The 12,483-nt window shown below is 42.2% G+C and overlaps 2 protein-coding genes across 6 annotated transcripts; one reads left to right on the plus strand and one right to left on the minus strand.

The window, feature by feature from the left end:
- The first annotated feature begins 1,467 nt into the window (after positions 1–1,467).
- Positions 1,468–9,105, plus strand: SPDYA (speedy/RINGO cell cycle regulator family member A). Of its 2 annotated transcripts, none has more exons than XM_085218851.1 (7): positions 1,468–1,610; positions 1,925–2,165; positions 2,381–2,439; positions 2,705–2,790; positions 4,013–4,184; positions 5,246–5,543; positions 6,314–9,105. In XM_085218851.1, the coding sequence occupies exons 1-7, from the start codon at positions 1,578–1,580 to the stop codon at positions 6,400–6,402; spliced, it is 978 nt and encodes a 325-aa protein (XP_085074977.1). In that variant the 5' UTR covers positions 1,468–1,577; the 3' UTR covers positions 6,403–9,105. The 2 variants fall into 2 exon arrangements, with proteins under 2 accessions (XP_085074977.1, XP_085074978.1); XM_085218852.1 differs by having other exon boundaries at positions 1,475–1,544.
- On the minus strand, positions 2,281–12,471 carry TRMT61B (tRNA methyltransferase 61B). 4 transcript variants are annotated; one of them, XM_010706488.3, is made up of 7 exons: positions 11,869–12,471; positions 11,689–11,791; positions 9,158–9,348; positions 8,068–8,159; positions 7,392–7,630; positions 6,858–6,938; positions 2,281–2,420 (listed from the first exon to the last, which is right to left on the minus strand). In XM_010706488.3, the coding sequence occupies exons 1-7, from the start codon at positions 12,400–12,402 to the stop codon at positions 2,404–2,406; spliced, it is 1,257 nt and encodes a 418-aa protein (XP_010704790.2). In that variant the 5' UTR covers positions 12,403–12,471; the 3' UTR covers positions 2,281–2,403. The 4 variants fall into 4 exon arrangements, with proteins under 4 accessions (XP_010704790.2, XP_085074975.1, XP_010704788.2 ...); XM_085218849.1 differs by having other exon boundaries at positions 2,281–3,552; XM_010706486.4 differs by lacking the exon at positions 2,281–2,420 and adding an exon at positions 6,585–6,686.
- Between the last annotated feature and the right edge of the window lie 12 nt (positions 12,472–12,483).

The following is a 12,483-nucleotide window of genomic DNA, read 5'->3' on the forward strand; positions in this document are numbered from 1 at the left end:
GAGCCTTCCTGCCCTTAAGCAGATCAAGAGTCCCACCCAGCTTGATATTTGCAAGTTTACTGAGGGTGCACTCAATCACCTTGTCCAGATTACTGGCAAAAATGTTAAAACTGGCTCCTGGTCTGTTTCTCCTCTGCTGCATTGTATTCCAGCAGACAACTGTGAAGCTGAAGTCTCACTAGCAATTGTGACACTTCTAGCTGCTTGTAGAACACTTGGTCTGTTTCTTTGTCCTGACTGGGTGGTCTGTAACATGCTTTAATGACAATTACCTTCCTTGTTGGCCTTTCCTGTGCCTCCTACTGGAGACAGTTGGCCCTTTCAGCGCCATAACTGAGCTCCACATGTATATGAAGCAAGAACCTCAAAGACAAATGTTTGCCCAGCTGATTATTTGGCATTATCTTCTCCCCACTGCCATCTTTCCCGATTTCAGCATATTCCATAATAACATTGTTTGTCTGTACATTTACCACTTGATATATTTCTCCCTTTTTTGAGAACATGGCCAGAAACTTGACACAACCCTTCCCTGAGTATTGAATCACAGAAGTCAATGCGCAGAAACCTAACAGCAAAGTTTTGCTACTGCTAGGTCAGGAATTCTTTATTAGTGGTGCTGGGAAGCACTGGGATATTTCCACCATAAGCACTTCAACGACTCAGAGTCGGTTATATTTCCACAGATAGCACATATTCATCAGTTACCCGTGGGATAATTATCATTCACGAGTCTATCTCAGGTAGCGATTTATGAAGTTTCCAGTCTTCTATTCCATGGTCTTTTCTACTATTTAGCATCTTTTAGCATCATGACAGTCCAACTGACGCCTTTTACTTCATCCAGTGGTCTTCCTCTCTATCTGAACGTTCTCCACTGATGCATGCTCAGTAGAAAAACGTCTATTATTAGTAATTTATAGGTACCAAAATCATAACGTTTGCTCACTCAGCGCTCGGCCACTCTGAACATCTGTTTGTCCTTGGATAGAGATAAATTATACTGAGGTGCTGGAAAAGGAGGATGGAGAGGAGTATCTGGACATCTGCCTGTTGCATCCCAGTCTACTCCTGGTGTGACACAATTTGGCCTCGTGTGGAGCCTGCCTTCTTTTGGTGTTTGATAAGCCTAGTCGTGTCTTTTCGTTATTGTGTTTCTTTAGCTAAAGGTGTCGTGTTAAAACAGAGGGAAGCTTTTACAACGTTGCTAGACAGCTGGCTGGGCCGGGTTTCAGAATAGCTTATTATAGAGGGTACAGCTTATCAGAGTGGGAAGAGCAACAGCACCACACAGTGCTGCGAGACAGCGGCATCTTACCGCGGCCCAACCGCCGCCCGCCTAGCAACAGCCGTGCCCTCGTCTGATTGGCTGGGGCGGGCTCCGCTGGAGCGCTGTAACCCAGGGCGGCCGGCGGGTGGGGAAATTAAGAACGCCTCGCCGCCCGATTGGCTGAAGCGGGAGCCTCCCGCGCCGCGATTGGCTGCCAAGGACGCCGTCTCGCGCTGGGGCGTGGCGTGAAAGGCGGTTCGCTGAGGGGCGGTAGGTGCGTCGGAAGCGCTCGCCGGGCGGGAGGCGAATGGCATTGCCGGCGCTCGTGAGGAGCTTTATCGTAAGTGTGACGGCTGAGTAAGAGCCGATGGGCCGCTGTGAGCCTGGCTCGGACAGCCTCCCTCTGCGTAGGCCCTGCCGAAGGTGTAAAGTCGCTTTCTCCCGATGAAAGACAGCTTTCCTCACGCTTCTCTCGGTATCCCCGTGTTTGTGGTTACAAACGAGCTAAAGGAAAGCCAGCTGCCTCGCTCAGCGGTGATACAGCTCATCGCAGTATCGGGGCAGGCCAGCTCTGCTGAAGGCGCTTGGTGTGAACAAAGCACGGCAGCATTGCGCAGTGCCCATCCTTCCCGTTAACCAAGTCCTTCCCTGCAGGAATCTTGGCTCGCCACCATGAGACACAGCCTGGTGTGCCACACACCTCCTGCTGCCCACCTGAAGCCCAGTGCCTCCAGAGCCCAGCAGCACAAAAAGCTGGTCAGACCGAAGCGGCGTTCTTCCAGAAACTGCCGAGAAAACTGTGAGAAAAGGGTTCCTAATGGTACCTACGGCCAGCCAAAGGCACCGTGCCTTGTGATTCAGCGCCAGGAAATGACAGCTTTCTTTAAACTCTTTGGTAGGTCACTGTTAGATACCGATTGACTGAACTGTAGAGAACTCTTCAGAAAGTCTGTTTTCTAAACTCAGTGATAATTTTGGGATGCTGCTGTATAGATGCTAATAGGCGTGCCTTAGGTTAAACGTGTTTTATTTTGTTGAATTGTATATTTAATGCTTAAATTAAAATACAGAGAGGCTAAACTGAACTGCTGATGAGCATCTTTGTTGTAGATGATGATCTAATTCAAGACTTCCTATGGATGGACTGTTGCTGTAAAATTGCAGACAAGGTAAATGTTTGTAGTTAATGCAGTCTATCTTGAGTGAAAGTCTGCTGCTAATCACTTGATACTACAATAAGAATACTGCTTGTATTTTTTTCCTAATACATCTTTATGGAGGCTTTGAGAAAACTCAGTTTACACTTTCCTTCTTGACAAGACACAACACAGTATTTTGGTGTGAGACAAACATTCTAAGAGTTTTCTATAATGTTATATTGAAATAATGTATTAATGCTTAATAATGAATGTAACATTTCACATTTTACAACAGTATCTTTTGGCAATGACATTCGTTTACTTCAAGAGGGCTAACTTCACAATAGATGAGCATACCAGACTCAATTTCTTTGTTGCTCTGTAAGTATTCTTAAATAATCTAGTTTTATTAGCAAAATTTTGGCATTTGTTTGTTGCTTTTTGATGATTCTGATACACAGTAAGACATCATAACCAGTTTGTAGTTGTTTGGGTTCTATATGAAGCAAAGAAACGTGATCTTCGCATTATATGTAATTAGTGCAAATTGAACATTGTTTTCCTGATTTCCAACTTGAGTAGCAGGGATGTTTGCATTGGTTCTGCAATTTATAGCATGGACCTCTGCCTACAGAACTCTAAATCTCTGAACTTTGTATGGATTAAAATAAATATGCAATAAAATAAATGCAGGACAATAGATAAGAGATAGAAATGTCTTATGTTTCTCTTATAAGACCCCATTTAATGTTTTTGCAAGCTTTCAAGTCATTTGCTCTGAAATGATTCATAATGATGCACAACTTACTAATAAAGTTTCTGACAAGGTGATTTGAGTCAACAGTAAAAACATAGCTAAGTAATTTCTTAGAATCACTTTCCTGAATACTTATAAAAATTCCTATACATTGAAACAGAGGTGCAATGACGAACCTGCCTTTATTGAGCCTATATAGTTCTGTATTTGGCCAAGAAAATATAGCATACTGACAGATTCAGTATTTTGTTTTATAGTTACAGAGCACAGGTAATCTTTTCCTATAATAGAAGCTGCTCTGATTTGCACACCAGTGCAGGGAGAAAGGTGGCTGTTTCTTTTGCCATGAGCATCCATAGATCAAGGAGGAGAAAGTTGTCTGGCTCCTATGAAGGGAGAAAAACCAGGTCGAGAACTGATAGAGAGGACGAGAAAGGGCCAAAGGGTCTCGCTGGGCTGGGACTGGAGAGAAGACTTGTCCTCTTGCCAGTGAGGAGACTAAAAGTAGTAATTTTTTCAGGTATGATTTGTAGGGGTTACTAAACTAAAATTAGGTGAAAGGCATCAGGATATGTGAGTTCTTACATACCTACTTATTTAGGAGGCTCTTTGGTAAAGTGCTTCAATAATAGCTTACTGTAAATTTATATTTATCTAAAGGATACATGTGAAACTTTCTGACTGAGAACATATTGCAATCTGGAAAGAAGGATATTCTGTTTGTAATTTTTTTTTTTCCCTCCAGAATATTAGGAAAAATAACTAATGTGTCTTTTAGTGTTAGAACTCACATTCATATTATGATTCAAGATCGAATAACAGACACAAACATATATATATTTCAAGGTATCTGGCAAATACAGTGGAAGAAGACAATGAAGAATCAAAGTATGAAATTTTCCCATGGGCTCTGGGAAAAAACTGGAGAAAACTCTTTCCTGATTTCTTAAAGTTAAGAGATCATCTATGGAGTAGAATTGACTACAGGGCTATTGTAAGCAGACGTTGCTGTGAAGAGGTAGGGACAGTTTTAATACTGTAGATGCTGAAACTACAACAATTAATACCAATTAACAGTATAGCTCCACACTAGTGATTTATTCCCTGAAGTGAGTAGATAAGCCACAGGAAGGAAAAGATGGAGCTTTTCCTCCATCAGTTTTTTTTCTTCTGCATTCAAAATACAATCTTTGAAATATTGTTTTTAACGTAAACTAGAATATTTTGTTATGCTACAGTTTCAAGCTTTAAGGACAAGAATCTTTCTGCTTTGTGCAAATAATTTTGCTTAGAGTTTATTATTAGCTGCTAAACGTCATTCACTGTAGAAATATTTTTTGTATGCATCTTTGCTTTACAAATTTCAAGTTTGTAGACAAAGTGAAACCTTCAAGTAGCACCTCAGGTAAAATTTTACTCTCTTATGAGTTAACAATATAACTTTAATTGAGTTTATAAGGCAATGGTTTTTCACTGCATTTCAAAAAAGAACGGACATGCTTTTAACATGCTTTGTTAATGTGTTGTTACGACCTCCATTTTTCAAACATACTGGGGGGAAAAAGGCATTCCTTGCTTTCCAGATGACATCTGTCTGTCTGAAAAAGCCCTGCTATGTTTGAAGAACATAATGTTTACTACAACTGGTGGAAAAGAAAATCTCTTCAGCATCCCATCTCTGGGAATGGGATGAGATGCTTATGGGAAAAATACAAGCAATGAGGCAAAAGTGGAGTGTGCTTCAGAGCACACCGTACCAACTTGGTTGTTGTGAGCTTAGCGACTCTGTGAGCCAGAAGATCCATCTAGTTTATATTTAATAGCAAAAGACAACAACTTCAGCCCAACAAACAAAGCATAACCTGATATTTGTGATGCTTTACTTACCACATTTAAACATCTGAATATAAACAATCCACTTATTCTCGCCCTCGTTAGCAAAACTTCTAGTGAGACTGAGGCAGACAAGGTACCTCTCCTCTAGTCTTAATTTTGTTATATGTGAATTGGATCCCTTGTTCTCAGCTGTACATTTGCCAATTATTTTTATGGCTTCTGATGGAATGGTTGTTCTGATAGGTAATGGCTATTGCTCCAACACATTACATATGGCAGCGAGAACGCTCTGTGTACCACAGTGGAGCCATAAGGAACTACAACAAAGATGAAGCACAGCTGCCACGAGGACCTAATAATTCTCCTATCCCCTGTTACCTCTGTGGTAAGAAAGGAAGATTTGTACGACTGGGATTATCATCATCTTCCTCCTCATCAACTAGTAGTTTAGAAGTGACAGAGTTATGTTCATCCCAGGATTTGAAGGACACCTTTGCAATTGAAAAAATGCTAGTTGACTCTCCTGCTTCTTCTGCCCAAGGTATGGTTAAATACTGCAAATATTTTTGAATTAGTTTAGGCAACTGAGGCTGTATTTGCCCTTTAAAACACAGTAAGGACCGCTTTATCCTTGGTGTGATAAGATGATCTGTTTCCTTTAAGTGCAGCTCTGTCTTTGACAGAATTTATGCAAGATACTCTTTCAAAGTTGGGGGTATGTATGGAAAAGAATATAAGAGTTTATTGCAAAAATTGTTTTACAGAGTAGAATCTTTACACAGTGAACTACTCAAAGCTGTCTCCTGAGCCTTTACATGAGAAGTCTCTGTTACTCAGAGCAGTTGTCTAATGTTTCGTTATAATTGAGAGTGGAACCCGTGAGATGTAAACTTCCTGTGCTAAGGCCCCAGTTCTGCAAAGACATACTGCAGTGTTCTTAGTATACTTACTTATTAAGGGTTAGTTTCAGTTAATTAACCTTCAAGTTCCAGTTAATTTATAGCTCTGTGTCTGTTTTGACCATTTGAGTACCTCATAGCAAAGCTAATAAATACCATGGCAGATCTCAGCATAGTTGCTGGAAGTGAACCAAAGCAATTCTTATCAACAACTGGTATTTTTTCTTAGAAACAAGCACAGCTTTATCAAAAGAACAAGTTCAGTGAATTTCAGTTTCCATTACAGTTGTGCAAACACTGTTCTTAAAGAACCCAATAGCAACCAGTTGGTATGGAGCCAAGTTGGAAGCTGCTTCACTAGCATCTCAAAAGTTTTCTTACCAATTTTTTTCCCCCTCCTGATTTTTGGTAGACTGTCAGAGCCTGTCCGGCAAAAGGAGAAGAGATAACACCTCCAACCAAGACAAATCCATGGATTGGTTTACAAGGAATGAAGAATGAAATGCACTGAACAAAGAAACAGAGGCTGTGCTTTGCAGAACAATTGGTGTTGCACTGCAGTGCCATACATGATGACTGTTAAAACATTTCCCTTTAAATAGCAAGTAGGTTTTAAGAGTCTGATATGCAATAGAAATCAAAGCAGGAATTACCTAGAAGTTACAAAACTTGCAAAATATAGCTATTTTGTAACTCTTTATTCTGATACAACACTCAGATTAGCAGCTAACAGCAGGAGCATCAAGAAAGTGGTGGTCGAAACTTTCTCAGCTTGGTGAGGAATGCTAATTGAAAAACAAAACAAGTTAACTATTTCAATATTGAATTTCTAGTTTATTAAAAATTTCATGATTTTGTGATATAGTAATATGTCAAGTGCTAGTACAGAAGTTATTATTTTTGAAGATATTTTAAGGTAAAACATTTACAATAAAAGTATTTTTCAAGTATCTCACCTGAATGAGCGTCCTGCCAACGAGATGGTCTCGCAATGTAAGGTGCTGAGCAGTGTGTTTCAGCATCATCAGGAAATGATTCTGTGAGAAGTACAGCTTTTTGTATAATTCTTTCCAACAAGTTTGAAAACATGCACCCATCAGACTGCAATTACCAATGCACATTCATTTTCTTTATCCTGCTCTTAAAGTGCTTTGTTGTCATCTATCAGTACTTTCAGACCTGTTTGCTCTACACTGAATTTTGCAACCGTATATCAACCATATATTTATATGAGGTATATATATTTTTTTACTTGCTAAGACAGTATAAATTGAATACAGGGCATAGTGGTAGCATTTCCATAGGGAGTCCTTGAGCCCATCAGGATCCTCAGCAAAAGGACTGAATTTTATTTAAAAATTTCAAAACAATCAGGAAGGACAGTCATTCTGTATTTGCAGATTGTCATTTATTTTCTGTTTAGCCTGGATTTTTATCTTTGGACTATCAAAATTGCAGTAACAGCATCTTATTAACAGTACTATTCTTACCGTCGCCTTCACCTTCATTAAGAAGTATTTGATCCTGAGTTTGGATTTCATCACTTTCTTTCTGTTGAGGATCTTCCTCGATATCTTCTTGAGTTTCCACTCTTTGGCTTGATTTGCAATTCTTGATTTTAGCAGGGAGCACCAACCAATTTCTATGGGTTACCTCAACGATCTTTTCACAGGCAAAAGGGAGCCTGCACGTCCGTATTCTGTCTAAAAGGTCTACAACCTGTGTGATGCTTTTGAAGAAATGCAAAGGATAAAGGAATATTTTGAGAACTCCAATCAATATTATAAACTTAGTTCTATTGCCTTTGTCATATTCTTTACCTTTGGGTTTTTTGCACATTCTTCCATTTTAGGATAAAGGAACTAGCAACTCGACTACTGAATTGAACACAATAGTTATTTTGAGGATGTCATTAATTAAAACCTTCCAGTGACCACAGTAAGTGTTCTGAAGGAACCAAAGGATGTAGAGAAGTGTGATTTATACCGAGTGCAACTCCTAAAAAAAGAAATAAATGAAAAATGCAAAAAAAAAAAAAAAAAAAAAGCATATATATATATATGTTACTTCCATTAGAGATGGATGAGTACTTTAGGAGAGCATGGTTTAGCAACAATTTCAGGTGATGCCTGTATAAATGCTGAAGTGCCAGAAGTAAATACTTACTTAGCTAAATACACAGCACACACACCACCCTCTTTAAGACTGGGGTGTACAACAGACAGAGCAGACTGAGGATTAAGCATATCCAGAACTATCTGCAAGAGAATTATGTTTTTCTGTTAAGACAATACTTGAAAAACAACATTTATATATGGAAAATTAATGCATGCTACAGCAAGGCAGTTTTATTAATGCTCCTGAACAGCTTAGAGAAGCCTGAGTTCCCCAGTCTATAAAAACAAGCCCATGCTATTTCCAAGTGAACTTCTATTACCACAGGAAGTCACGTGTCAGCAGCAAGGCAGTCCTGTACTAATGGTAAATCTCCTACTAGTTAAACTCCGTCATGTTATGAAAGCTGCATTTACTAACATCTTTGGGTATCTTGTTTGTAAATGTTAACAAGTTCAAATGCATCTGTCCGATGAAATGATCAGGCTACAGTCTTAATGTGTAGGTTGCTGCTGGTTTCAAGGTTTAGAAAACTTCAGTCTCAGTTACCCATCCTTTATTTCTTTTTGGTAGAAATCCATTCAAATTGTAAAACAGTGAGAAATGCAGTGTCTGATCCTTCCTGTGGACTACTGCGTTTACTGTTTTTAAAGATTATGTATTTTTATGCTAGTCTTCTGTTTCTTCACTTAAACCCTTTTACAACATTGTCATTTGGAGTATTAATATAATTAGTTTCTCTTTTTAGAAACATTCTGTATTCTGTGCAGCTGATAGCCAAGTGTTTACATATTCATATTTTCAATAAGCTTGTGTAATTTTTTTTTAATTTAATGCTTGAAATATTATGCCTTACTCATATACAAAAACTTCTGCATTTCTCCAAAATCCAGCAGGTAAGTATGTCCTTACAAGGCAAGGACAAGATTCATTTTGCTATTCCTCTGTTACTGCAGTGTAACTCTTTCATTTGGGAAAGTGTAGCTGGAACCTGGTGCAAAAAAAAAAAAATCAGGATCATCTGCTAGCTGGTGTTAAGTTAGATTTGGGAATCCCACTGCAAGTGACAGCACTAGAGTTTTCAAGTCACACAGAAAACAAAAGTGTTGATTTATGTCACGTATGGATTATTTGGACTTACTGCATCAAACGTTAAAGATTTCATATCCTCAGCAGCTCTTGAGATGTCTTTAAGAATGAAATCCACGTTATCTGGCCACTCTTCCATATGTCCTATTTTCCATGTTGTACGCCAATGCCTGTAATTCTTCTTTGCTAAGTTGTGATGGTCATCTCTGATTTCATAACTGATAACACGTCCCTCGGGCCCAACTTAAAACAACAACAACAACAAAATACTAGATGTACTACTATTTTCCCCATCCACAGTAAGTAATTTAGAAAAAAAATTGCAATGCAAGTGACAAGAAATATGCCTCAAAATCTCCAATTCATTTTAGGAAATAACCACACGTGTAACGTCTTCCTGCAAAGTAACTCCCTGCAGGAAAAGATGACTTGAGTACCTGTGGCCCTGTGAACCCTTGATTTTTCTGCTACAGCTACCAGGAAGCAGCTAAGAAAGCTGCAACGCAGGTCGCTACCCTTAGATACCATAAAGCAGATTTGAAAACAATGTTTTTAAATTGTTATTATTTTTTTAAACAAAGGTTTGCTGTTCTTCCCCCACCTTTTCCTTTAGAATTGAGCAAAGGCTACGAAAATCCCCAGGTCTACTCATTGACCTCACCCCATAGACAAGCTTTACAAGTGCACTTCCTGATTTATATATGGTTATTGTTTATAATCATAATAAATTGCCTTAAATATATTGTAAGTACAAACTTACTATCTTGAAATCTTCAGTATGAGTCCAATTCACAATATTCTTCATAGAGGAAGTGTTACCAGGTTATCCAGGCAAAGACAGCAGTGTGTATATTGCTGTATTATTCTGTGCTTATATGATTCTCATTTCTCAACACTATCATCCCATTAACTTCTTATTCCTCGCTACTTTTATTGGGCAAAGACAGCTTTCCACAAGGAACAGCTCAGCAGGTAACGCTCCATAACTTTTTAAGCTATTTTGAGCCAGCAGGCTCCTTTCCTCGTCTATTTGATCCCGTGAATCCTTTCAGAATAGCAAAGAAAACAGGTTTTTAACCTCAAACAACTACAAAACAGATGGACTCCAGGAAAACTAAACTATTGCGGGGTGCAGCCAAGAGGGGCAGCTCTGCCCACCTTCTGCCCCAGCCCCGTTTACCTGCCATTTCCCCTCTGCAGATACCAGCTCCTGACCATGCAGTGAACAGGCCAGGGAATGAAAGTAGCAAGAAACCAAACCTGCAGTCTACAAAAAGAGGAAGAACAGCCTTCTGGCAGATTGCCTCCCCAAGACAGTTGATAGTAGCATTAAATGGTACAAGCACAAGTGAAAAGGCATGACAGTTCTACTGAGTGCAACGGCTCTCCACCTTCTAGACCAATGAAATCTAAGTCAAACCAAGCTAGCTCATTACTTGAAAAAACAAACAACATTTTCATTATTCAACAAAGTGAGGAAACAGAAACTGAGAAAGGAAGGAGACTGGAGGAAGGCTCTGGTGCACTAGAAACCCAGCAGTAATGAGAACTAAAATTTACCTTTCAGGAGGGTGACTCTTTATACAACAACCCTCAAAATACGGTCAAAGCATAGTTCCTGCACAGGGCCAGGCACAGGCTTCCTTTAAATCACCAGAGCATATGTGAATGTTAAAAGTGCTGCAGAACTTTTAAGAGTTGACTGCAACTGTTTGATCAGCTTAAAAGCAACATAAGATAAGGAAGCACTGAACAGCCTGAAGATGGAAAGGCCTTACAGAGGGATGTGGGTAGGCTGGATTGTTGGGCGATCTGTGAGCTTCAACAAGGCCAAGTACTGGGTCATGCGCTTTGGTCACAACTCCATAAATTGCTACAGGTTTGGGGCAGAGTAACTGGAAAACGATCTGGGGGTGTTAGCTGACAGCTGGCAGTGTGAGCAGGTGGGCAAGAAGGCCAATGACATCCTGGTTGTATCAGAAATAGAGCAGCCAGCAGGAGCAGGGAGGTGATTATCCTCCTGTACTCAGCACTGGTGAGGTCACACCTCGAGTGCTGTGTTCAGCGTTGGGCCTCTTATTACAAGAAAAACATCGAGGCCCTGGAGTGTGTCCAGAGAAGGGCAGCAAAGCTGTGAAGGGTCTGGAGCACAAGTGTGATGGGGAGCAGCTGAAGGAACTGGGATTGACCAGTCTGGAAAAGAGGAGGCTCAGGGGAAACCTTACTGCTCTCTACAACTGCCTGAAGGGAGGTTGCAGTGAGGTGGGGTCGGCCTTTTCTCCCAGGTAACAGCGACAGGATAAGTGGTGATGGCCTACAGTTGCACCAGGGGAGGTTCAGGTTTGGTATTAGGAAAAACTTCGCAGAAAGAGTGGTGGTTTGCATTGGCACGGGCTGCCCAGGGAGATGGTGAAGCCACTGCCCCTGGAGGTGACAAGAAATGCTTAGATGTGACACTGAGGGACGTGGTCAGTGGGCACAGTGGGGGTAGTGGCTGGACACGATGATCTTAGAGGTCCTTTTCAATCTTCATGATTCTACGATTCTGATAATTGCGCTGCGTCTCAAAGAGCAGAGCCTTACCCGCTCTCGACAGAAACAAGCTAAGAGCACCAGACCCGCTGCCGCTTTCCAACACAACGTCTCCTGGGTGGACGTCCATCATCATCAGCATGGCACTGATATCCTAGGGGTGACAAATCACGGCACGTTACTTCGAAACGAGGGCGAGGCCCACCCCGGCCCTGATCGACCCGCCGATACCTTGGGGTAGGCGATGGTGGGTCCCCGCGGCATCAGCAGCACGTACTCGTCCAGCGAGGGCCGCCTCAGCAGCAGCCGCGCCCCGGCCGAGGAGCGCAGCAGCTGCCCGGGCAGCCGCCCGATGATGTCACGGTGCGGCAGGAGCCCGCCGTGCGAGTTCAGCACCCCGCCTGCCTCCAAGCGGCACAGCAGCTTCAGCGTCGCGTTGTGCTTCCTTCGCAGCTCCGCCAGCGCCAGCTCCCCCGCGCGGAGCGGGTTGTGGCGCGCCGCCATTTTCTCCTCGTGGTGTCCCCGCGGGGAAGGCGCCGCGGTGGGCGCCGCGCTCGGCGCCGCCATTTTCTCCTCAGTAGACGTCTGTGGGGAGGCAGAGGAGCGGGGCTCCGCGCAGCGCTCCACCGTCGCCGCCTCCTCTGGCGGCAGCAGCCGCTTCAGTCTCTCCAGAGGTGACAGCGAAGCCTCCCACGCCCTCCTCCGCCTCCGCCCGTCGGACGCTGAGGAAAAGGCCCGCCGGAGGAGCCGGGCGGGAGACGCCATCCCGCAGACGGCGCGCTCTGTGATGACGCCATTCCGCAGGCGGCGCGCTCTGCGATGACACCACCCCGGCCGCGTCACGGG

Source organism: Meleagris gallopavo, chromosome 2 (genome assembly GCF_905368555.1).
Source record: "Meleagris gallopavo chromosome 2, MGAL_WU_HG_1.1, whole genome shotgun sequence".
NCBI classification, from domain to species: Eukaryota; Metazoa; Chordata; class Aves; order Galliformes; family Phasianidae; genus Meleagris; species Meleagris gallopavo.